Raw genomic sequence first — 26618 nt, 5'->3', positions numbered from 1 at the left:
GATTCAGTCAGACTTTATGGAGGTGTACAAATCTGTTTCCACAGATTCATTTGCCAAATGGGAATTTAGCACAATAATATACTAAAAAAAGAGCCAGATTCTGAGCTGATATAAATTGAAGCCATTCCACTGATTTCCATGCAGAGCCACTGAGTTATGGTAACTGAAAACCTTACCCAAAATATTTAGAAGACATATTTCAGGGCGCTCTCAGAAAACAATTTTGTCCTAGTTTTTCTAAAATTCTGAGCTTCAGTCCCATTTACTTTTGTACATATAATTTTAAAGAATAAATCTGACTCTGCTTAGGAGAGTAACTCAAAATATAGGCTGCTGAGACAAAGGGATTAATTGTACTACCTCTTCCTTCAGCAGGATCTGTATTGGGTCCTAAGGGAGAGAATAATCTACCTTGTTGGTCCCAGTCTTGCTCACTGGGATTTCTACAAGGTTGGGTTCATTGCTACTGTTCATTTCACAGGATGTTCATAAATGCTGAACCGATGTTTTCATGAATTTCTGCCACTTATTATTCAAAAAGAACTGAACCCTTTTTGTCACACTAGGGCTGTCCAATTTCTGGGTTGTCAGGAACCGTAACCTACACAAGTCGTACCATTGGGGGCTACACACCTTGCAACAGTGTGAGTCACCGGGCCCCACAGGCCATCCCTCCGTGAGCACCCCTGCTGCACCATACAGACAGGTGGATGGGCCCAACACCACACTTGTACTGCACGTGTAGGCAGGCATCCCCAAACACCCTCCCTGTGCAGCATGTGTGCATAATCCCCTGCCTACTGTATTGTATGCATGGGGTGGGTGTCCTCTCCCCCAGTTCACCAGTCACAGGCTCCCCAACTACACCACATCACACGGTCATGCACTGGCCCCTGGGGCAGGCACAGAAAGAGAAAGCTGGAAGGGTAGCCTGGATCCCCTGGCTGCTGCTGTGCCCAGAGCAATAGGGGAAATGGTAGCCACATGGGAGCAGAGAGGCTTCAGATTAACCTTCACTCTGCCGACTGCCAGCTGGACAGTGCCATGTTACACAATGGCCACACCCAAAACACTATGACTTTATTGAGAGTTTTTTCATCAACAAATGGTGCAGCAGGATGGCAACTAATGAGATGGATTAAGGTGAAATAAACCTTGTCAAAGTGCAGACAGAGGGAAGGGCTTTACAGCACACCAACTGCTCCAAGGTAAATGCCCATGTGCACTCTCCTGACCCAAGAAAAACAGCACCTGACTCACAGTAGCTTGACCCCCTTTTACTGAGGGTTATACCACCATGAGCTAGCTTTCATTTGCCTTGGGGGAAGAGTGTGCACAGGGGCTAACACACTGCAAAGCCCCACCCTCCTTTATCCTGAAGTAACTCTTTCACGTGCCTATGCACACTCACCTATTGATGGCCATTCCCACATTAATAAGTCTTGTACAAAGGTGCAGAGAAAGTCCCTGCTCCAAAGAGCTCAAAATATATATTTTATATTTATATTCCCCCTCCCCCCTGCAATGTCTAAGCTACTCACAACATTTAATATATTTATCCTCCCAATAGCACTGTGAGACAGGGAAAAACTAATACAGCCACATTACAGATGGGAAATTAAGGCTCAGAGAGGCTATAAGACTTGAGAAATCACACAGGAATTCTGAAGCAGAGTAGGGTATTGAACCCAGGATGCCCAAGTGCCTTAACCACTAGAACACCCTCAAACAAAGGGACAAAATAAAGGACTAGAAGTTCCCACTATAAACTTATAACAGGTCAGCATCATAGCCAGGATTCAGATGTCCTGACTTCCAATCCATTGCCTCATCTCACAACCTAGTGGCTCCCAAACTTTGTCCCATGAAACCATGATTAGTGTTCCACTGTTCCCCCTACATTTCTGCTTGTCAGTTCAAAGGTAGATGATGAATGGGTCCCAGGAAACTTCTGAAGGTAAACAGTTGTCTGTTAGTCTGGGAATCGTGTATTAAATCACATTGACCATATACTGAGATAGTATGCTAGTCTCATAACATTTCCGATAAATAATTCAAAATTAAGAGGTTGGATTTGCAGAATAAGTCTGTCAATCAAATGGAAAAAGCCAGATAATAAGATAGACGTACCTGGACAAGATAGTGAGAACATAAGCTGAGGAGCTCCAGCAGCTGTAGGTGGCTCCCAGCTGCCAGTACATCCTGAATTACTCCTGGCTCCAGGAGAATCTAGCAGGAAAAGAAGAAATAAGAGTTATTTTGGGATAGCATGAAAACTAAGGCAAGGCAACATCTTAGGGTTTTATCCTTTTAGAAACTGAAGTCAACAGGACTACTTCTACAAAGAAAATTAAGTATGCATATAAAGCTTTCCAGGATGGAGACCACAATTTTAAAAACTTAACTACAACATCCAAGAAGAGTTTTAGACAACTAAACAGACTTGTAAAATTGGTTGGTAAACCCTACTAACTATATTGATTACCACATGCTAACTTATTTAATAAAACACCTTTTGCAAAACAAAGTAGCACCAAAAAAACCACACAAAATATCAATACAATAAACAGGCTGTTGCCAAATGGCACATTTCCTGAGGGAGGGTGTAAAAGTCTGGCTGTCCCTTCAAGAGAAAACAGTCAGCCCTGTTGAGAAAGCCCAGGTGCAGGGATTTGAATAGGCAAGGACTGTCTTTCTAGGAGATGAATGTGTGGCAAGTTACACGTCAGAAGATAGGGGTTTACAGGGTTGTCCCATATCCCAAGGTGCACTGCTCCCCCCTCCCCCCTAGTTCCCAGAGAACCAATTTGGGCTGTCTAATGAAGTCCACAGCCTCCCACAGGGGTGGGTAAACTGGAGGTATGCTCACAGCTGCTGCCCTTGAATCCTCACCCCACTTCCTTGCAAGCCAGGTCCTTCCCTGCCCCTTGCAGAGTTGTGCAGGGGGTAGGGAAGCATTCTCCTTCTGCCCCGCTCAATTCAGCCTGGAGAATCCAGGACAGGACAAGCTGCACTGGGTCTTTTCCCAACCCTTGCACAACTGTAGAGGAAGCAGGGGGCATTCCCCACTTCTACCAAGCTCAAGTTACACAGGACCTGATGAGCCATGCCAGGTCTTTCCCTGACCACTGCACAGTTGTCCCCCAGGTGCCGTGGGGCCAAGACAAAGGGACAACAGCAGGTTTTCAGCCCTCTGAACAACTGGGGCCCCCAGCTGGCAAATGCCAGCAACACAAGCTTGCACATTGCATTTTTCCCCGCTTCGGACAGCCTTCCCTTTGTATATGAAGCCACTTGCATCACGTGATGTCACCGTTGTGCAGTTAAAACAACGTCCGCCAGGTCTATGAGATACAGAATACAGAGCTGGATGGACCTGGTATGCCATCTCTTATGGTCTTTCTAAAGGCAATGGAAATTTTTTCAGAGGGCTTTTTAAAATTTTAGCAATGCATTGATGGAAATCAATACTTTGCTTGTATAGTCCTTAAATCTGAGGCAGCATACTTAAAGAGTTTTGTTGTTCTTGTTATTTTGTTTTACTTGAAAATTAATTGCGAAATTACATGGAAAAACATACTATTGAATAATCTATGCTGCAAAAGAACATTCTTTATTGAATTCAAATGGCGGAAGCTACCAAAATTATTTCTGTAGAGCCTTGTTCTTACTAAGTATCACAAAACACTGTACAATAAACTGTGTACAATGGATTGCAATGTAACAAATCACTATGTAATATATCGATTTTGTGCTTCCTTTGCAACTGATGTTTAAGAAGAAATGTCAAATTTGCATTAAAAAAGCTCAAAAAAAGGGGTGAATATGGAATTCAAAGAAAATTAACTGTAGTTAATATTTTATACACTTAAAATACATCACTTACATAATAAACCAAGGTGAGTCATAGTTCTAATTAAATACAGCCACTAGAACAGACTCAGCTGTACTCCAGAATTAAATATCAAAATATTTTGTTTTTATCTTTCTTTTTTTTAAAAAAGCAAGGAGACAAGAAACATCTACTCCATTACCTGTAAACCCCTTTTAGCATTGAACATACAATAATCAATGAGTACCCAACCAACAAATACCTTGTAACTTTCCATCAACCCCAACACATTTAATCAAAATAAAAAAAATCCCATCCCCTCCCACCCCCATCCCATCTGGTATCTGACATACATAAAATAAAAAGTGGGAGAACCTTTCAGAAATGCAAAATAGCCAGGTGCTGGCTACTGGTCACTGGTATAGCACTGCCTTACAAAGTGGTCTAACCTCAGTATTAAATGCTCAGTATTGTCTCCATTTGACCAAGGATGGGGGGGTGGGGGGGCAAGGGGGGTGGAGGGAAGAGAATCATTGAATAAAATGCTACCACGGGCATGTCAAAAACAGACTTGGAAATCAAACCTGTTTATCCTGCTAGTTGCTTATGTGTAAATACTACTGATTTCGAATAAAGATGTGTACATGCAATTAAGAGTATAACTGGGGGCTCAGTACTGAGTCCACTAATGCTGGGTGTGATCATGAAACCATTCTTAGTTGCTGCATACCAGTTTCATTTGTAAGTCTCCTTTCCAGGAATCTCATCATAAATGACAAAAACTGACATTAAATTAAAAAAGAATATTGCATTGGCTCGCAAAGAACTAAAAGTAGGTAAGAAGTACCCATTCCAATGTGTGCATTTAATGCAGTGCTTACACGTGTAACAAGGTCATCCTGGGACCCTGAACTATCAAAATAACATATTTCTCTTTGCAGTTCTGTCCTTACACCACAAGGGGCCAGTCTCTTACTGCTATGCCTTCAGCTTCCTCTTTTTCTCCATTCAGTCTAGTCTTCCTTGTAACCTTATCCATGGAACTTCACTGAAAACTAATGAGAAATAAAAAAGCAGGAGGGGAGACAGAGGAGGGGGACACCAGTGTCAGTATCTAGAGCCGTCAAATCCCTTTGATGGTCACAGAAGAAAGCATCTAGCCTCAGCGGTAACAGGAAATTCTCAGCACCTCATATAATATATTAAAAACAGGAGAGAAAGGGCTTGATTCTTATTTACATAATGGCCACTTTACAGTGCTAGAGCAGTGGAAGAGGTCTGTAACGTGCATGCAAATTGCCTGTAGACTCACTTTATTCTTAAACTGAAGAGAGAGGTAATTTACACACAATACAGTGGCTGCTTTGCTCTGCCAAATTGGAGTAAAAGGGCTTTAGTGCAAATGATAATCAGGTACGACATGTTCCAGGCTTTTAGTTGATGTTAATTAGATTTCCACACATGATAGTATGTGGTTCAAGGGAAAGCAGAAGAGAGCTCTGGTTATAAAAAAATCTTGGTGTTAGGTACATTAAAAAATTATGTTGTGCAGCACTTGTCAAATGAAAGCTCAAGGTCAGCCCAACAAATCACTAATATTCTTTAGGTTCTTCTGGCATAGAATTAGAAATATTTATCATGCATACTGCTTTAAAATGAGCAAGTTCTGTAACATGGGCTGATGTCACATTATTTAGTAAATGCCATCCATGTGTCTGGTGTTGTAAAAGATGCAAAATAAAGAGAACCAGTGCCCTAAAAAGAAAATATATTTGTGTTACCCTTGATGCACAAATATATTTGAATACTCTAAGAATTCGTTTTTACTGCATCATACACGTAGCACTTGTGGAAGTGGTTAGACAAAGGAAAAGAGAATGATTTGAATTTAAAGATAAAAATGATCTACAAAAGCCAGCAGCAGATTTTATAATTAGGTGCCTTACATTTATCAAAACAATGGAAAAGTCCTTCCTAATATTTTAATTAGCATAACTGATTTTGCACAGTTCTAGCCAAAAAGTTTCTATCTGCTAATAACTTTCATACACTATGTCATTGTCCAATGTGCTTTATACTATAATAACAGACCTATCACCAAAAAGCAGAGCTAGTAAATAAAGTTAAGAAAAGTCTGGGGTTTTTTTATCAGCACTGCACCCTAAACAAACTGTTCTGTAGTCTTATTTTATATGTATATGTGGATATATAAAATACAAAAAGGGAGCATCTACATGTGTCTATTAATATGTAGCAATAAGCTCCAGAGCTTATTGCAGTCAGGAGTGCATCTGCACATGCACCCAGGATCATAGCACGCTAAGCGAGGGTTGCGTAACTGCCCCTGGCTCAACATCCTGTGGAGGGACTGGCTGGGGCACGAAGGTACTTCACCTCAGGGCTAGCCGGTAGACAGAGCCTGCACTGAAGTGTCCTCGTGCTCTAGCCAGCCCCTCCAGCATCTACATGCGTGTTGCTGTGGAGTTTCTTACTCTACAGCAGGACACTACTTTTCTTTACTAGTACTATCCTGCTGTGGAGTAAATTAGTTTACTCCAGCCTAATAGGGGTGCACGTGTAAACGCTGAAACCTTTACTACGTAACTAATCAGTCTACTACACAGTAAATATCTTGTGTTGATGTGCCCAAAGACCTATGTTGCACATAATATCACAAGATACCTGATGGGGCAGTTCACAAAGGAAGGGAAAGGTGGAGGAAATAATGTAAGAAATTCAAAAGTGTGTTCATGTTCCTTGTAATTTTCAGGTGATAATGCAGCCCTGATAGTCCAGAAAATATGCAAGGGGCAAAATGTTTTGTGCATCAAATATGCTTCCACAGGTTCTTTCATATTCCTTTTCACTTCAGACAATCAACATGAAAACAAAACCTATAGACAGAGTGAAAAAAAAACTCTTAATACTTCATTTGTAATCATCTTTTGGATATTGTTTTTCTGGTTGCTGTATATGTTATTTAACCTAAAACATTATGATGGATCAGGTGGGCACATTGAGTTTTAAAATAGCACTATAAAACACACCCATGAATGCACACTGGGTCCAGTTCTCCTCTGATTTACACTGCTGTAAAATGGCAACAACTCATCTGAAATTAGCAGAGCTACACAAACCCAAAACTTGTGGAAGGGGAAGTTTTTATCTGTCATACTCAGAAGATCCACTGCAAACTATGAGGCTGAAAACATTAGAAAAAAATCTCACAGACTTTTGATGCATAGCTAAACAGACCAGGACAGAACCTCTGCTGATGTCAGTTGGGAGAATTTCCATCGCTGTCACTGAAATGTTACTCATTTACATCAGCTAAGGACTGGCCTTCGTATGACATATATACCACTGTAAGATCGAATTGGTTTACTAATTTGCGTTTTAGCTATTTGCAAAGTGTAGGGTCATGCTTAGACCGGAAGAAACAGATGATGAGAGGGACATTAGTGTATTGACTGACAATAGGACTGGTTGACCATGTGCTGCCAGGGTGATGTGGCCATGAAAAAGGCATATTAGGCAGGGTGGGTTTTTTAACAGAGACTAGGAAGTATGAGTATCATTAAGTATCAGTATAAAGCAGTTGTCTCCAACCTTTTTAAGTATGAGATCACCTTTGGCATTTAAAAGCAACCCAAGATCTACCTTGCACCACCACAATTCCCCCCACCCAGCAGGTAAGTCTGTGTGAAGGGAAGTGGGTGGGGGGGGGGGGTAGATTGAAGCAGAGGGAGACAAAATTATCTGGGGGCACGCCTCCCCAGCAGGTAAGTCCCACCCAGCTGGGCCCCCACACAATTTACCCCTGCTTCTGCCTCTGGGCCTCACCATGGGGGCCTCAATCTAGCCCCCTTCCCTCCCCTCCCCATGGACTGACTTACTGGCCTAAGGCACACATATGCATGAACACGGACACTAAGGCCCACACCCCAGCCTAGGATAGACTTCAAGAGGCTCTGAGATCTACTGCAAGAGGCTCCGAGATCTACCAGTGGATCGAGATCCACTGGTTGGTGACCACTGGTATAAGGCATTAGTAAGAACTTATTTAAGGTGCTGTGTACAGCTCTGGAAACTTAGGCTCAAAAAAGATAAATTCAAACTGGAACAGGTATAGAGAAAGGATAGTAGGGTGGTTTGGGAAATGGCCTTTCAAAAACAGTAATGGAGATAAAGAATGACAGTTATGAGTTATGTCAGTCTACGCTGTTCTCTAGTGTGAAGAAGGGGAGGGCCATTTAACAGCTACTAATCAGTATTTCATCTTAGAACTTAAGCATTCAGAGGCCTATCATTTTGACCTATGACACGGATACAAAATCTAACCCTCCTTGCATCCCTTCCCCTCCAGCCAATTATTACAGAACAACTTTAAACCATTTGTTTTAATGTTCTAGTTATAAAACCCATCCCACCGGAAGCATCTACATGAGAAGCTATGGCTCTCATGGGGTTGCAGGTGGCAGCAGCGCAGGATGGTGAATGGCAGCTACTACCACATGCAAGCTCCCACCCCATGCCCCCCTTGTGTCTGGCCGGCCAGCCAGGCAGCACCTCTCTGGCCCACAGAGGGGAACTGCTGCCCTTGCCACCCCCTGCCCCTGCTCTTGGGAGACAGCAGTGCAGGGTGGCAGTGCTCCGTCCTCACCTGCCCACGCATACCCCCAGTCCCTTACCAAGTACCTCCGGGGGTACGCGTACCCCCCCCCCTTGACAGTCCCCCGGACTTAGGTGTTCACCTTTAGTGAAAGGCCTAATACTACTTACATAAACCAGGAGCTCTATGGAACAAGTCTGCGGATTTTTTTTGGTGGTTTTTTTTCTTCCTGCATTTTATAGTGCCACATATAATGTATCCTATTCCAACACTGGAGCTCTTAGTAGTACTGCAATGCAAGTAACAAACAATGATAATAAGGAGAGAGATGTTTGTAATCTCTTGGCTTCACACAAATTGACAAAGAGCTAATTTGATTAGCCTTGATAATCAAAAAGAAGTTAGAAATGTAAGTAGACCCCCAAGATACAAATGTTGGTGAAAAAGGGCATATGTATGCCACTGACTTCAACATGGGTTCCATGTTACTCAACATGGGAGGATGCCTGCTATAATGTCAGATATAATGTCCGTGGTTTCCCTGTATCCAGCAAAATCTCCTCAGTCTTTCCTGGATGGTATCTGAGCCATGTTGCTTGTGGCAGATGGCCACCTCTGTTTCTCCCCCAAAACTCTGCTCTATGACAATTTGGTTAAGATGGGGCCAGCAGAGGATACACACCTTATCCTATCTCTTTAGGTAACCTGAGCTGGATACATTCCTAAGGGAGGGGGGAAACCTACTCGCTCTGCCTACGTGACTGGCATCACATACCTGGGTGAGGGGCCTGGGTTCCCTGGGGAGCTAGGAACTGCCAGTCTGCCCTTCAACTAGTGATGCATTTTAAATTGGTTGGCTGACAGCCAACAGGTGCTGGTCTTCATTGGGCCAGGTAAATGAGGTCACAAGGGCTATGTAAGTTAAGGACTGCCCAGGAGGAGGGGGCAGCAGCCATGAGGGAGACTCAGAGAGAAGAGCTGGAACATCTGAAACTTGCTCTCTCTCAAAACTCATGATCAAGGAACTGCCTGCCTCCAGAGGGAAGATCCACCTGCCTCTGGATGATACCTATCAGTAAGCTACCTGAGATCTAACTAGGTATATAGCTTGCAGTAACTCAGATGCATGGTCAAAGGCTACCCAGCCATTCCAGTTTGCTCTATGGGATTTCTCTGATATTACTCTACCCTGTACCCTATTGCAACCCTACCCCTTGTAACCAATAAAGTTCTCCTTTGTATCTAGTGTGGGAGACTTATTGGGAGTAGGTCTAGATTATGCCTTGGGGTCCCCTTGGTTCGGCTGACTAAGGGAGACCACTACTTGTGCTTCCGACTGAGGGAAGCATCCCAAGTTCTTGAAGTGAATCAAGTACCCTCGAGAGCTACTAGGCCTGTGTTTCCCAAGGTGCACAGAGCCAGAATCAAGCCCATCCCTGGGTGGTGGCAGTGTTACCCCCAGGCTAGCAGGTGTGCCCCAGGAAAGGGGTTGGCCAGATGTGAAGCACCCCCAGGGAGGCACTCAGAGCCTGGAAGGTGGTCCAGTGCCATGAGGTGGGTGGCTCAATGCAGGAGCACCCCCTACTGGCCTGCCACATTGCTCTCATTAGTGTCTCCCTATTGTGCAAAAATTGAAAAAATAAACTAGGTTTCAGTCTTCACACTGGAAGAGAATTAAATGCAAACCTAAGTGAAAATGCAACACTTCAGCTCTATTTTTATTGGTTAATTCCCTTAATGGTTTCTATAACCACTGATTAAGGGGAATGATGCATTCCCCTTGCATCAAGGGGATGCATTCCCCTTGTTGAACCTGAAGAACATTGTTAGCCAGCACTTAATTATCCACAGAAAGGAATACAACTGTGTTAAAGCAGCCCTATCTGTACTCCTGCAAGGGCCATAACATTTACAATCACCCACTGTACATATCTAATAGAAGAATAGGTCTTTTACCCTTTCAAGATTATCAACCAACATAGTCTCTACTACATGCCCAGGTCAAGATCCAAACTGGACTCCTCAGGAAAGTCAGGAATAATCAGATAGTTAAAGAGCTTTTTCCTCCAAAACCTGTTTAATAACTTTAATTAAGAAAAAAAGTTGTTACATTAATTGTTCACTAAAATGGATTGTCATTATCAAGAACTAACTTTCATAAGCAGAGGTCAAACAGGGCACATTTACACCAGAAATTTATGGTGGAGCTAATTAGTCAGCTCTGCAGTAAACATCTGAGTATCTACACGTGCAACCCTATTAGAGTGCAAGAAACTAATAAACTCCACAGCAGGGTAGTACTTGTAAATTCAAGTACTACCCTGCTGTGGAGATTTTTCATGAGCAGCAACACATGTATAGACCCTGATCTGGCTGGATGGGGCACAAAGGTCCTTCGGTGCAGGAGCTGCCTGCTGGCTAACTCTGCACTAAAGCACTTTCGTGCCCTAACCAGCCCCTTCACAGCACATTGAGCAACCCCGGGCTGGCAGGCTGAGCCCCGGGGTACCCTGCCAGCCAGGGATGCTCCAGCCAGGCTCCATGTGTTGTGTTTGAATGAACTCCAGAGCTGCTTGCTCTGGAGTTAATTGCTCCTGGGTGCATGTTCAAATGGCATGCCCAAGAGAAAAAAAACTCCAGAGCAATAAGCTCCTGAGTTTATTCAATATGTGCTTTGTGCCATTCATTTGTTATTTGTTAAAATACCCTATTATTCCACAGACTCTGCTACAGTAATACACTTAAGTATTTACCCAGAGGGAACAATTTAAAACAGAGCTACAGGCTTAACTTTTAATAAACAGTAGGTTCAAAAAATTGTATATTCAATATTGAAGGAATTTCCCATTACCAAGTGGCATTTCCGTTCAAACATAAAATCTATTTGTCTAATTTAATGAAGTGCTATTCTCACAACTTTCGCTAACCGAACACAGCTTAATGCCACATTACAGGCAGACTGGCAGTTCTTTTAATAGAGCTTTAAAAGTATTTTGATAACAATGATAAATAAATCAGGCAAAACTGAACTCATTTCAGAAATAGAGTTTGGCTGAAGTAAAGTTGTAAAAAAATGTTTAACTTTCATTTTAAATGTTAGGAATATTCTTTTTCCACTCAATAGCTAAACAGAGCTATGGAATTTAACTTCACTACCCGTGAACAAATTAAAGATTTAGAGGGACAAACTGCTAATCCGTCATATTAGCACAGGTAGTGCTTTAAAGGCACAATTTTTCTTACCATGGAACAAAGTATCCTAGCCACAACACTGCTTCAAAAGCACAATGACTTTTAATTAAAAGACCAAGTTAGTGCTTCTCAGCCTTTTCAGACATATAGTTTGCACACCTAACCATGCTAATATTATGTGTCACCCTGCATCATCTTTAAAAGGATCCCATGCCAGTTCAGGGTGCTGCCGCACTCTATTTGAGAATCACCTGACTTCACACTTGAATTTAAGACAGGGTGGCCAACCTGTGGCATGTGTACCAGAAGTAGCAAAGGCAGCCTATGTGTGCGCCACATAGCAGACAAGGAGACAAAGACCACAGCAGAATATAGGACAGAAAAAAATGCAGCACAGCGGATCAGGCAGGAGAAGGTGATCAGAGTGGTGGCTGGAGAGGATGCAGGGTTAATTTGTGGCATGCCTGCCAAAAAGTTTGACCCTCACTGCTTTTATATATACTGGCAGTTCTGAATATATTGGCAATTCTGAGCATCCACAACTCCACCTGAAGCTAATGAGTGTCATGACCCAATGATTGTGTGTGTGCTTCGGCACTGCAGAATTATTTCCCGCCACATGGAGCTTTCTTTGCACGGTGCAATTCTCAGCTGCAGAGAGAAAACCCCAGTGCAAAGGAGTTCCTGCCACCCATATGTAAATTTGTTTCCCACTATTGGCTGTTTCTAAATTATTCCCACGTGGTGGCTAGCGATTGGCTTGCTAGTCGTATGAGAGGTTTGAGCAGTTTCCGCCCAAGTTGTAGAGGACTCCACAACCATCTCGTGGGGACTCTGAGCACGCGGCAGAGTAACAGAAACTTTGTGTGTGTCTCAGAGGAGTTTGGTGGCCTGATCAACCACCAACCTCTTCCCGTCTCGTTTGTTAAATTCTTAAGACGTAGCTACGGTTTTGCGCACTTGTCAAGGATATCCAGAGCTCTGTCGTGTTTGTTTTTGTGAAGCCTAGCAAACTCCGTGCGTGTGTCTTTGGTGGAGCCTAGCAAACTCCACTTGTGTTTGTCTGTAACTGCAACTCAAGAAAGTTTTTCCTGCCTGCACCGCGACCACCTACGGTGTAAGTAAAACAATCTTTAATTAACCGCTAGGAGTCCGTGCCTAATTCTAGTCCGTTGTGCAAAAGTACCCGCCCTACCATTGCGGGCTCCCGGCCACAGCCCGCCGTGCGCCCCCGAAAGCCTCGGACCGCTCCCGGCCCGCACAATGAGGACTCAGAGAATAATTCTACACCACTGTTAAGGCACATCCTTGTTGGGACATTCCCAAGCATGCCCTGAACATCCACTTCCACTCACGCGTTGTAAACCCAGATCTACACTGGTGCAGATTTCTCCCTGTATAGCTATTCTTAAGACCTTGGTCTTCAATGGTCTTGAGAGCAGTTGTTGGAGATGACCCCAAAACATCTCCACTGCTATTTGGAGCATGTGTGTGTTTGTGTGAGAAAGAGGAGGGAGGGAGAGAGGGAGTATGCTTGGGCCTGTTGCAGTAGGAGCATGTTGTCAACAGTGTTAGACGTATCTCAAGTGGCCAAAACTTTTAAAAATCCAGCCCACTGATTTTTAAAACATCCTCTCTACAGATAATGATTATTATTATGTATAAAGAATGGCATAATTGGACACAAGACAGGTGGTTACCTTGACAGCATGAACCAAAAATGGAACCTAAGACAAAGACAAATATAAAATGGCTCAGAGGAGCTCACTATAGTTAATGCTGTCCTGCTAGTTCATTCTGCTCAACTTCCTTAGCTTGGAATAGCTCAACACTTCAAGGAGACTTTTGAATATTTTGTCAGCAAAGCAACAGAACACCTAGCAGAAAAGAAGGGAAAGCAACCTATGCAGGTGGTATCAGCATTTATCTGAAATAAATTAAGAATTATGCTGATCATTTTGGCTTTGAGGTCCTCAAATGGAAGGTCCTATTTAAATACAAATTAATATTATTGATTATAGCAGTGGTGTTAAGGATATAGCCTGCAGGCCAGATCTAGCCCATGGAGTTACATCGTCTGACCCCCCGTGCTCACCCCAAGTAAGACCAGTCCAAGACTCTCCAACATGCCAAATCCAGAGCTCGTAGCATCTGCTCTGGAACTGTAATACACATGGCACGTACTATGGCCAGTCTGGGACACAAGCCACGTGTGGTGCCTGCTCTAAGCTGGTCCACAATAGATGCTGTGTGCAGAACAGTCCTGGAGCAGGCGCAACATGTAGAGCAGTCCTGGATCACTAGAGCGGATGCTGGATCCAGCGAGGGGTGGTAGGGATAGAAAGGACTAGGGGAGGGGGAGCAGAAGGGAACCTACCAAACTTGAGGTACCTGCCCACCAACTTTGCAAGCAGAACACAGGGCCCAGTGCCATTTTTACAGTCCAAACCCGGCAGACCTCCACCTGATTAGCCGAGAAGCCCTAGTACTCCCGCCCCTCCCTGCAGATTGCCAGATGGCCCCAAACTGGATCTTAGATAGTAACTTATTAAGTAATGATTTCGGAGGGCTTAATCCCCCAATTAAGCTCATGGGAGCCATTAATTGATGTGTTATTAAGCAATCTAAGTGCCAGTTAATGGCTTCCATAGGCATAATCAGTGGATTAAGCCCCAGTTTCGGGTCATCCCCAAGCAAACAGCTGGATCGGGGTCCATGGAGACCCAGCCCAGCTCCTTGCTGGCACCAGATGCATGTATGCCTTCCCCCATGCTCCAAGATTGCAGGGTTTCCCTCTGCCTGCTGGTAAGATTTTTTTGTTTTGTTTTGTTTTGTTTTGTTTTGTTTTGTTTTGTTTTGTTGCAACCCTGCTGTTTTTTGTGGAGCTTGTCATTTTCTGTGGAAAATATTTGATTTCACATTTTTCACGAAAAAAAAAAAATCACACAATTGCACTTTCGGTAGACCCCTACTCATGCTGACAGGCTAGAGGGGCCACTGCATCCCGGTTGCATCTTGATCTTGCCAGAGCAGGCACCATGTAGCACAGTTCTGGACCAGCCTGAGCAAGCGCCACAAGTGATGGATCCAGCATACTGGCAGTAGGAGCAGCCCATGGGGCCAGTCCTGTCTCATTCATAGGTCCCATGGACTGGTCCCAGGCTACTCATTTGGTCTGCAGGTCCAAATGAGTTTGACACCTCTGGATTATAATAGTTGGTGTGGTACATCAGCTACGGAAATTAAGGTGCCCAATTCAGCAAGACTGGAATGTTGGTTTGGCTGTGATGGTCCAGGAAATATATGAGAAGCAAAGTGGGTGAGAGGGGTTGTAGTATTTTTTACTGAAATAAATGAATAGTTTGGAGAGATGATACACAAGCGTTTGGGCATGCAGTACCCTTTCTTGGGTCTGGGAAAGATGTCATGTAAGCATCTGGTCTGAATCAGTGCAACTCAAATACATGCACTGAGCTTTGCTAATTGGCGCCACAATCATTTAAAGGAATGTTAGACTTAATTTCGGCCTCAATCTTCTTTATTGACAAGGCCCCATAGTTTTTTTCAGATGTTTTTTCAAAGGGTCTCATCAATTAGATAGCATATAGAAAAACATTCATGGGAAGGATGGGCCCAGGTGGCTGTGGCAGGGATGGCCAAGCCACAGGACACATGCTGCAAGTGGCACTGTGTGTGACATGGGAGTCCTGGGCACACAGTAAAGGGAAGCATGGGAAGGCAGGCAGGGAGCGGAGCACACTGTGAAGCAGAATAGGTGCAGGACTTGTGAAACAAAAGGTGTCAGATATCACAGTCAGAGCCAGGTTAGCCCTTCCTTGACCCTACAGCCATTGCCAAATTCAGGGCTTGGGATCCTCACTTGCCAAACAGAACTACAGTATTTTCAGGGCCATGGAGGGGTTATTCTGGTTCTTGGGGGTAATATCTCCTCTTGCAGCAGCATCCTGTCCCTGGTCCTGCCCCTGCCTCACTCTGTGCAGCTGTGACTAGAGGTTCAAGCCCACCCCCTGCCTCCATCCTAGTACCCCAGGAGACAAGCTCTATTAGGATATGGGGATCAGAGTGACATTCATAGAGTGGGCCTTACACTTGTGTCAAACCTACTGAAAAGTCTGGCCACCATTAATTATACTATGGTAGAGTCTCTCAACCTTTTTAGACTCAATGCACCCATGGATGGACTCAAGGCACCCCCAGACACAGCCAGTTCTTAGTTTTAACTCTTTTTTGACTACAGAAAAATAATAAAGCAGTTTGTTTTGTTGCAAAACCTTAAGACAGACCACGACTATGGATGTCTATTTGAAAAGTCTGGTGTATCTTGTGAATCATGTTTGCAAACCTAAGAGCACTAACGCTGTGCAGCACCCCATGACTGGTCTCAAGGCACCCTGGTTGAGAATCACTGCACTATGGGCTCCAGGCACCAAGCTCAGCAATCATACACTATACTTTGAATATGCTAGAAGAGTCTGTCAAACTGAAAGAAATTTCCTTTGTGTGATTTAAGATGGGATTTGCTAAAAATCTGAAGAGTAGAAAACTAAGACATTTTTGCCAAAGAGTTCATTATCGGGGGCTTACAGAGTAACATGCACAGGGCAGAGAGGCAGTTAGCTGTGTTAATCTGAAGTCAGGTAGAAGATAGGCAAGTGGCAAAGCTAACCAGCTCAGTATTGGCTGAAAATTGCTGCATGATAAACAGACTTGGTCTACTTGGAACAAATATCAAAGTCCAGATGGAACTAACAGGGAACATGATAGTGCTATTTCTTTATTTTTTATTAAATATTTATTCTTTTATGTACTAGAGGCCTTATTGTTGCTGTTCTCATACAATTAGTGACCACTGGGAAAGATACAGGTGGTTAAACATTGTTATGTTATTTACATCACAGTTATAACTTCAGTTATAATAAAAAAACTTTTTCCAGTGAAAAATCAATTTCCCATTTAAAAAAAAAAATTCCGTGAATAATTATGAAGAAACATAATCTGCCCAGACTTGCTCCTGCAGTCCATTTTATTTTTATTTTTTATAGATATGTTTCACTTATCAAGATTTAAGAACTTCAGATGTTAAACTGCAGGTGGCTGTCAGCCTAGTTCAAAAATAAGATGAAAAAATAAGGGTTTGGGTTTTTTTTAAATTAATGATCCATCTTCAAAACTACATTGCTAACTTCATACAATACCAAATAACTCCACCAGAGGTCTCAAGTATCCTTCTTAATACATTAACAAAACTAAAGTTCAGTTACAGTGTATGAGTTTACAGATAAAATGCAAGATGGTTAGCAAAAAGTTAAAAGTAGAGATGAAAGGAGAAACTAAATACTTACCTCTCCAGGTATTCTACTCTCCAGGTATTCAACATGTATGAATGCAGGCATACCAACACGTGCACACACACAAATCTCCTAAAGCTATCTTAACTTTTATATCCATTTCATAACATTTACCACAGAAGTAGCAATGTCTTGACTCAAGATCTTGACCTAATTACATTGCCCATGTACTTGTTAGAACCTGACCCTATTTTAAAAAATATCCTTATTTTTCCAGATCAATGGTTCTCAACCTTTTGAGATTCAAAGCACCATTTGTCAAAGTACACCTTGGAAAATGCCAGCACATAGTTTTCACTCATTTTTTGACTATGGAAAAATAATACAACAGTTTTCTTATTGCAAAGGACTTAGAAAGACCACAACAGGGCAGACTTTTTTAACACTATGGATTTTTATTTGACATTGCTAGGTTTAAATTGTGAATCATATTTTCCACACTTACCAGTGTAACATTGCATGGCATTCCATGGCACCATGAAAGGATCTCAAGGTACCCTCAGATGCTGTACCACCTTGGTTGAGAATCACTGTTCTAGATGCATGCCCATGGGTGGATCCAGAGGGGGGTGCAGTGGCGCAACCACACCTCCCCTTTCTGACCATGCTGCTGGAGCAGCAACCAAGAACGTAAGTCTCAAAAAAAGTAAGCCCTTAAGCACTCTCCCTGCCCTTCTCTTCTCCTCTCCCCTCTCCTGTCTGTCACTGTTGAGTTCCATGATCTCCCAGGGGCAAGATAAGCTCCTGCCCACTCCAGCTGGCCTGCACAGGGGCTTTGCTGAGCCTATGACCATGGCAGCAGGCAGGTACATTTTCCCATCCCTGTCTGTTCCCCACAGGTGAGCACAGCCCTTGTGCAGCTTTGCTGGAGCGGGACAGGAGCCCCGCTTGCCCCAGGATGGCACAGACGCAGGCAGCAGCAGGCATGGGTGGGGGAATGGGAAAGGAAAGCACAAGTGGGAGGATTGCTTAAATGTTCACCTTCTTTGAGACTTAAATCTCCAACTGCTGTTCTGTCAACATGGTCGGAAAGTAGGGCTGCAGCTGCACCCGCTCTGGACCCAGAAGGGATGGAGAGGGGCAGGAAGGGACAGGGATATATCTCTCAGTGAAGAGGGGAAGGGAGTGGGGGAATGCTTACCTTCCCTGGAACTTTCATCAGCTGCTTCTCCTACAGCATTTTCTGCCTACCAAAAATAAATCTTTGTATTTAAATAGTATTTTCTTCTGAGGATTTCAAAGTTTTTTACAAACATAATTTAATAAAGATTGCGTATTATATTTAAAGGTAGGTAAAGAGTTCTCCCCATTTAGCAGATGGAGAAACTCACACTTATGGAAATATCTTATGAAAGTATCTGGGTACCCCAATTAAGAGAGTGAGAGGCCTGCTTTCAAAGGAACAGACAATGTGCCACCTCTACTACAGTGATCTTCAACCAAGATACTGCAAAATCTTATTCAAGGTGCTGTGGGGTACTCTATGGTGCCATGTAGTATTAGTACTGTAAGGCACACAAATACTGACACGTGATTCATAAGATAAACCCAGAAATTTCAAATAGGAATTCATATAGTCAAAACAATTGTGACATGGTATGGTGCTTTTGAGCTTTTTGCAATAGAAGAATTGGTCTATTATTTTTCTGTAGTCAAAAAATGAGTGAAAGCTAAGAGCTGGCATTTTCTGATGGGTGTCTTGAGTCGAAAGAGAGGTTGAGAACTCCTATTCTAATGCCTTTATATGTATTTGGTTGTGCTTAGCAGCCAGACAAATAATATCTGTATTTCCATTAACTCTAAAGGCCTCTTTTCACTGAATGAGCCACGGTAGAATCAGCACTGGTAATCTTTGTCTTGGTGACAAGGAAATACACTAACTGGTTCAGAGAGGCACAAGGAAACGTCCAAATCGCAAGACTTGGTTCTCAAGAGTGGACTTCAATTATCAAGATATCTGGTGGGAAGGGAAACATCAGTGCACAAGCAATACAGCAAATTCTGGGAGTGTGTTGGGGATAACTTTGATAGACAGGCCAAGCAGTGGGGAAGCTCTTCTCAACTTTCTGAAAACAAGGAGGAATTGGTTGAGAATGCGAAGGTGGAAGGTAACTTGGGTGACATCACAAAATGATCCTAAGGGAAGAAAGGAAGGAGACCGGCAGAATAAGGACACTGGACTTCAGAAAAGCAGATTTTGGCAAACTCAGGGAACTGGTGGGCAAAATCCCCTGGGAGGCAAGTCTGTGGAGGAAAGGAGTCCAGGAGAGCTGACTGTATTTTAAGGAGGCCTTCTTAAGTGTGCAGATGCAACTATCCCAATACAATGGAAGAACAGAAGGGGCAACAGGACACCAGCTTAGCTAGAAAGCAATCTCTTCAGTGAGTTGAAACTCAAAGAGGAAATCAAAAAGTGGAAATTTGCTCATATTACTAAGGAACAATATAAGAGTATGACCAGGACATGCAGGGAGAAGTTTCAGATGCAACTGGCAAGGGACATAAAAGGCAATGAAAAGGAGTTCTACAAGTCTAAAGTAAGAGGTGAAAAAAAGAAACCATAGGTCCCTTATGGAATGAAGAAAGCAATCTAGTTATGAATCAAGCAGAGAAGGCTGAAGTAAAAAAAACATTAAATACTTCAACCTTCACAAATAGGAGCAGCTACCAGATGATGAGTTCAGTTGGTAGCAAAGATAGGGAAGGAAACAAACAACCTAGGCTAATAACAGAACAGGTTAGGGATTACTTAAAGAAGTTAGATGCTTTCAGGTCAGCTGGGCTGGATGAAATACACCCTAAGGTACTGAAGGAATTAGGTCAAGTAATTTTGGAGCCGTTCGCTATTCTTTTTGAGAATGTATGGAGGACACGTGAGTTCCTGAATGACTGCAAAAGGGAAAATATAATGTCCATCTTTAAGAAAGGGAAAAAGGAGGAATTACAGAATTTGGGGAATTACAGACCAGTCAGCCTGACCTCAAAACCAGGGACAATCGCGAAGAAGATCCTCAAGGAATCTATTGTGAAGCACCTAGAGGAGAACAAGGTGATCAGGAAGAACTAACATGGCTTCATTTTTACACAGCTTGCTAACAAAGACAACAACTCTGTTTAAACCAGTCACCAAGAGCAAGCCAAGCCTGCCTGACCAACCTGATTTCCTTCTACAGTAAGGTGACAAACTGTGGATAGAGGAGAGCAGTGGATGTGATATACCTTGACTTTAGCAAGGCTTTTGGCACTGCCTCCTAGATATTCTCATTAACAACCTAAGGAAATACAGACTAAAGTACTGGAAGATGGATACATAACTGGTAGGGGTGTGCAAAGCAGACAATAGTCGATTTGGATTCAGATTTGGCCAGATTTGGGAGACAGTGATTCAATTCTCTGATTCGGATCACTGTACCAATTAGATTCGTCTGAGTCTGAAGATTTGATTCTGATTCAGAGAATTAGCGATTCGGCCATAGACACAGCTTTATATGTTTTTTCTATGTACCTCGAGGTACCAGGCACAGCTCATGAATGCCAAGATGGTAAGGCAGATGGAGCATCCCATGGGAGCATGGAGGGGGTCCCCTGCATACTCAGCGGTGGAACCAGAAGCGGACTGGAAGTATTTCCGGTCCACTTCTGCATCTGCCATCAAGCACATGGGAGACCCCCCCGTTCCTCCCCTGACTTGGCAATCAGCCATGGGGGTACCCATGCACTCCGTGGTGGACCTGGAAGTGGACCGGAAGTACTTCTGGTCCACTTCTGGGTCAGCTGCCAAGCGCATGGGGGACCCCTTTGCGCTCCCGTGGGATGTGCCATCTGCTCCACCATCTCAGCATTCACGAATCACGCCTGGTACCTCAAGGTACCTAGAAAAAAATATAAAGCTGTGTCTATGGCCGAATCGTCAAACCTCTCCAAATCGATTCAGAGACTTCCTACTCGATTCAGAGAGATTAATGGGTCTGTTGATTTGAATTGGATTTGGAGATTTGGCTGCTGAATTGGGCCGAATCTCCTCTGAATCCAATCAGCGACTGAAGCTTCATGCACCTCTAATAACTGGTTGGATCATCATGCTCAACAGGTAGCACTTAATGGTTCAATGACTAGCTGGGAGTAGGTATCAAGTCCAATTTCGCAGGAGTCTGTGGGTATTGTTCAACATCTTCATTAATGATTTGTTTGATGGGACTGAGTGCACCTAGTGGCTATAGTAGTCCATAAACTGAATATGAACCAGCAGTGTGCTGTTGTTGCAAAGATAGCAACATACTGGGTGCACGTACACATGCCATTAAGGTGACATGATAAACTCCAGTGCAGTTAGCGCCTGAGTCTGCTGCGGTCCCAGGTGCACTTGTAGATGCTGTGCCTGGGAGCAGCTGTTTGAGCCAGGGCAGGGGGTCAGCCCCAGGCTCTGGGCAGCAGAGACACTGCCTAAGGCACAAAAGTGCTAAAGTGCAGGTTGCAACCGGTGGGTTGCGTGCGGGGTATGGTGACCCCGGCCCCAGTGAGCGGGCAGCCCCAGTGAGAGGGGGCGGTGGTGAGAGCAACCGGTGGGTTGCGTAGCCCCGGTGTAAGGGGGCGTTAGTGAGATCAGCCCCAAGAGAGGGGGCAGTGATGAGAGCCCCATTTAAGGGGGGAGGAGTGTGGCGGAGCACAGGGTGCTCCTGCCACTTGCAACCAGTGGGTTGCGTAGCCCCGGTGCGAGGGGACGGTAGTGAGAGGCCCCGGTGGGAAGGGGGGCCACCAATGAGGAGCCCAAGAGAGGCGGTACATTGAGCCCAGTGAAAGGCCGGCACATTGATAGGCCTCGGGGGCTGGGTCCTGCGGTAGCAGCCCGAAGGGGAGAGTACCCTCGACTGGCCCATGCTGGGGCCAGGACCAGGTTGGTCAAAAGGGCCAGGGGCCCACCGCGAGGGACGCCCAAGAGCCGGGGACCTGGGGTCCCGACTGGCCTTGAGGTGGGCCAGGGCAAGAGGCCGAAGGTTCCGGGGGAACCACACCCGAGAGGGGAAGATAGCTTCGGGAAGGGAGAGAGCAGGACGGTGAGCCCAGTTGGGAGGTCAGTAGTGTGTGGGGCCTATAAGACCAGAGGCTCGAATATGGGGAGCCCCAGTGTGAGGGGGCGGTGAGGAGAAGCCCCAGAGAGGGGGCAGTGATTTAAGGAGGGGAGGAGTGTGGCGGAGCACAGGGTGCTCCTGCCACTTTAAGGGCCTGGAGCTGGCAGCCTCCAGGTGCCTGATTGCGGCAGCCATTTTGAGGCCTATATAAACCAGGCAGTTTGGCTGCAGGAGGTCAGGCAGCAACAGTGCCTGGCCGTAGGGCTGCAGTGAATGACCGGGGGTAAGGGGGAGCTGCAAGGGGTTGGCAGGAGGCTCCTGGTCCTGGGCATGACCTGAAACTGCACCCTGCTGGGAGTGGGTGGTCTGGTGGGGCTCTCAGTGGTGTGGGAGCCCCCAGGAAATGCCAGGCCAGTTATCACCCCAGTGAAAGGCGAGTCGGGGCACCTTAACCCCTAGCTCCCACCACCACCGGGTGGGTGACCCCTGAGTTATGAGGGCCGAGAGGGCCAGTGTTTCTGAGGGGCCCAGAGAGGGCGGACCCCGAGAGTGGCAGTGATGTGGGCAAGGTGCTGCGGTTGCTCCTAGGAGGAAGGGAGTAGCAGCACGGTGAGGCCTGAGGAGTAGAGAGTGGCTAGAGAGACCCAGCCCGAAGGGGAGAGTCCCCTCGACTGGCCCATGCTGGGGCCAGGACCAGTGAGGGTCAAAAGGGCTGGGGGCCCATCGAGAGGGACGCCCAAGAGCCAGGGGCCTGGGGTCCCGACTGGCCTTGAGGTGGGCCAGGGCTAGATAGCCGAAGGTTCTGGGGGAACCACACCCGAGAGGGGAACAAGGCTTCGGGTGGGTGAGGTAGCCCAGTTGGCGGCAGAGTGGCCGCCTGAGTAGAGAAGACCATAGTGGGGTCTTGCATAGAAGATTCTGGGGCCCAGTGCGGGGGGCTGGTGAGAAAGAACACCATGATGCCATCTGCGAGGCTTGGGCTGCGGTATTAGGGGAGGTCGGAGCCGCAGAGCGCCCCTGGGCATCAGGGCAGTCGAAGGGCAGCCTCCCGCTCAATTATCATCATAATTGAACTCATTATCATCAAAGGCGTGGCGGGCGAGATGAGCGGGCGGTTGCCCAGAGACAGGTGGGCGGGCCATGAAGAGCTTGGCCCTGAGTAGGCCTGCTGTCACGGTGACAGGCGGGCGGGCCACAGAGTTCGGCCCCAGGAGGCACCCCCTGTAACACAGGCCTAGACAGCAGGCAGTCCCCACACTTTAGCACCTTTGTGTCCCAGCCAGCCCCTGTCACTGTCCACACATGCACTTCAGTGCACAGAATAACCAAGGATCCAGGTTTTCTCTGTTTAAAAATTGCAAATTCTCTGATAAAGAAAAATCACTCATATATATATATATATATATATATATATATATATATATATATATATATATATATATATAATCAGTTGAATTCAATATTTTATTGATATATTTACTATTTTACATAAGGCCCCCTGCTTTACCAGCCTCCTCCTGCTCACCCCAGCTCCTTGCAACCTGGAACTCAGCCAACCTGCCATTTCCTGCATTTTTCTCCTTTAAAGGACAACATCTAGGTTTTATTGTGTTTTTCCATGGTGAACAGGAAACCCAGATCCCTGGTAATTATTCAACCATAGGCATATGGCAGAGTTAATTAATTTACCGTGTCCTAACTGGTGCATATGTAGATGGTGATGCTTTACTACAGAGCTAATTAGTCAACTCCATGGTAATGCACACATGTAGATGCACCCACTGGGTTGTATCAACAGGAACATTACTTGCAAATCAACAAAAGTGATTCTTCCGATCATTTCAGCACGAGTGAGGCCTCGCCTGGAGTACCGTGTCCAATTTTGGGCCCCACATTTCAAGAAAGATATGGATGGTTTAGAAAGAGTCCAGTGGAGAGTGATACAAACTATTAGGGGCCTGGGAAGCAAGACTTGTGAGGCAATGCTGAAAGAGCTAGGAGTATTTAATCTGGAGCAGAGAAGATTGAGGGGTAATTTAAAACTGCTTTCAAATACCTGAAGGGCAGTTACAGAGTAGATGGAGATGGGCTTTTCTCTGTGGCCACAGGTGACAGGACTAAAAGCAATGAACTGAAGCTGCAGCAAAGGAAATTTAGGTTGGAGATTATGAGGAACTTTCTGACTATAAGGATGACCAAACATTTGAACAGACTACCTAGTAAAATGGTGAAATCTCCATTACTGGCAATTTTCAAGAGCAGGCTGGACAGACACTTTGCTGGGATGGTTTGGCAGGGATGATCTGCCTTGCACAGGGGATTGGAAAGATGATTTTGTGAGGTCCCTTCCAGCTCTATTTTCCTATAATTCTAAGCTTTCATAAGGGACAAACTACTTCATTTGATGCAGCTGTCTTAAAAGCTAGTAGGTACAGGCCTCTAGAAAGAGGTAAACTTAAAGAAAAACGCTTCTCTTTTATTAAGCAACTCTAGAATGCTTAGATAGCAGGAGAACAAAATGAGGACGTACAACATACTTACAATGCATAGCTATTCCTTCTGCTATATCTCTGCTGGATATCTATATATTCAAGAATACATCTCTGCAAAAATTTTATATATCCCATATAGACTGTAACATCATTTTTTCAAAGAGTAGTATGTAAAATAAAACATTAACTTGTTTGCATCATTTTTAAATGGTTTGCTAACAAAGACAACAATTCTGTTTAAATCAGTCAGAATAGATTTTGCCTTCAGGCTCTAATTCCTTACTGTGTAGCTTTCTTTCTATACAGAAATTAAGAGCATATTATCTAAACACATCGTGGAAGAAGCAGCACTAATTAGATTTGCACAACCTAATGCTCCTTGTGGAATAATGAAATGTTAACTGCTTCATTTTCAAAATTAAATAATAGTGAACACACACCAAGGGATTTATCAACCAAATTAGCAATGTTTCAGCACTAGTTTGGTTAGTCAACACTTTGGATCTAAAATGATGAAAACTAAGTTAACCTGAGCAAAACAAATTTACAAAAACAGATATTTGTGTTGTCTCCAAGAATAAAGATGGTACATGAAAGTTCTTGTACATAATACATAAAAATGTTGAGTTGGTTCTGATTTGATCCCAACATTTCAAGTAAGTTAGAAGAAATAAAAAGGAAAAGAGAAAAGAAAGAAAATGACAAATATTTTTAAAGATTCTATATAAAAAAATCTCTGCATGTTCCATTGAAAAAAGATGAAAGAGAGAGTTTTCCTTAGGACAGATGAACAGTTATGTAATCTCAAAGGGATAAAAGAGTTTACCGCTAATGAGCATATAACAGGCAATCTATATCCTCATTACTTCTATCCCACAATAAGTAAAGCTAAAATAAAGTAACTTAATCCTATTTTATTCAGAGGTAAGCTGCCATGGTTTAACATCATCTTACCTTGGGATAGAAGTGGACAGCTTAAAGTTAACACTGGGTTCAGGCAAATCGCATTGAATCTCCCAACACAATTTTAAAACAATATAACTGTTCATTTGACAAACTTAGTGAAAACTTAGGTCCAGGTTGTTATAGGTAATTAGGCCCAGACACCAAATACCTCTAAAAATCAGACCCATACACACAAGTGCAAATCAAAAGTAATATAAAATAGGTCAAAGTTATATTGCTGTAAACAACCAAAGAATTTAGCTCTGGTGCCCAAAGGTCTGACAAGTTTCCAGTCTAAAAGATGTAATGTTAAATTGCCACATTGCTGCAGTGCAATTGTGTCGTATTTTAAAACTAGTTTTTAACACAATAGAGTAGTAAAAGACCAAAAGATGTTTGGATTAGATCAGCGGTCAGTTGGCTTTCAGAGCCACAAGCAGGAACAACTCAATATGAAACTATGAAACCCAGCCACCACCTCTCTCCCAACACCCCACCTGCAGTATGGGCACAGATCCCAGCCACCCAGCCCAGATACAGCTCCCTGCTATTTGACCCCAGCCCAGGTGCAGCCAAAGCCACCCGTTGCTGTAATGCCACCAAAGCCCCTACAACCAACACACTGCCAAAGCCACTGCGACCAATATGCTGTCAAATTTTCTGTCTCCATGGCCACATCCAGCCTGGGCCTATGTTGCTGACCCCTAGATTAGACCCCTAGATTTAGAACTTCTGATTTTAAGTTTTAATCAGTACACACCAACAAAACTTTCCATTCCAAACACACAAACACATGCTGGGGAGGAGGGGAAGGGATGGGAAGGAAACAAATCCAACAAACACTGGAAGAACAGGAGAAATAGCTACTCAAACCATACTGATGTCATCCCTTTACCGGTGTGGTTTATTTGCTCCTTGCTTTGTATTTAACATGTTTTTTCTAGGTATGTTAAAGCCACCCTTCTATGGAGTGGCAACAAATGCCTACACTGCTATTGGACACGCCACAGATAAGAAAAATTGTATGCATGCACAGCAATTAAAACACTACCGTATTACAAATATGTGCTACCTAACTCTTTTCCATGAAGAGTTATTATTGGTAAA

At 44.2% G+C, this 26618-nt stretch overlaps 1 protein-coding gene across 3 annotated transcripts in view; it reads right to left on the bottom strand.

Moving 5' to 3' along the window:
* KLHL32 (kelch like family member 32) overlaps positions 1-26618 on the bottom strand; it is a 251103-nt gene that overhangs the window by 96586 nt on the left and 127899 nt on the right. For all 3 annotated transcript variants that reach the window (XM_019486394.2, XM_006270483.4, XM_059732181.1), the window contains one exon: positions 2131-2229. In XM_019486394.2, coding sequence (XP_019341939.2) covers positions 2131-2229 — 99 coding nt within the window. The remainder of the gene's footprint in view (positions 1-2130; positions 2230-26618) is intronic.

The sequence above is a fragment of the Alligator mississippiensis genome, chromosome 1 (assembly GCF_030867095.1).
Source record: "Alligator mississippiensis isolate rAllMis1 chromosome 1, rAllMis1, whole genome shotgun sequence".
NCBI lineage: Eukaryota > Metazoa > Chordata > Crocodylia > Alligatoridae > Alligator > Alligator mississippiensis.
This window is presented reverse-complemented; position numbering and strand designations above follow the sequence as displayed.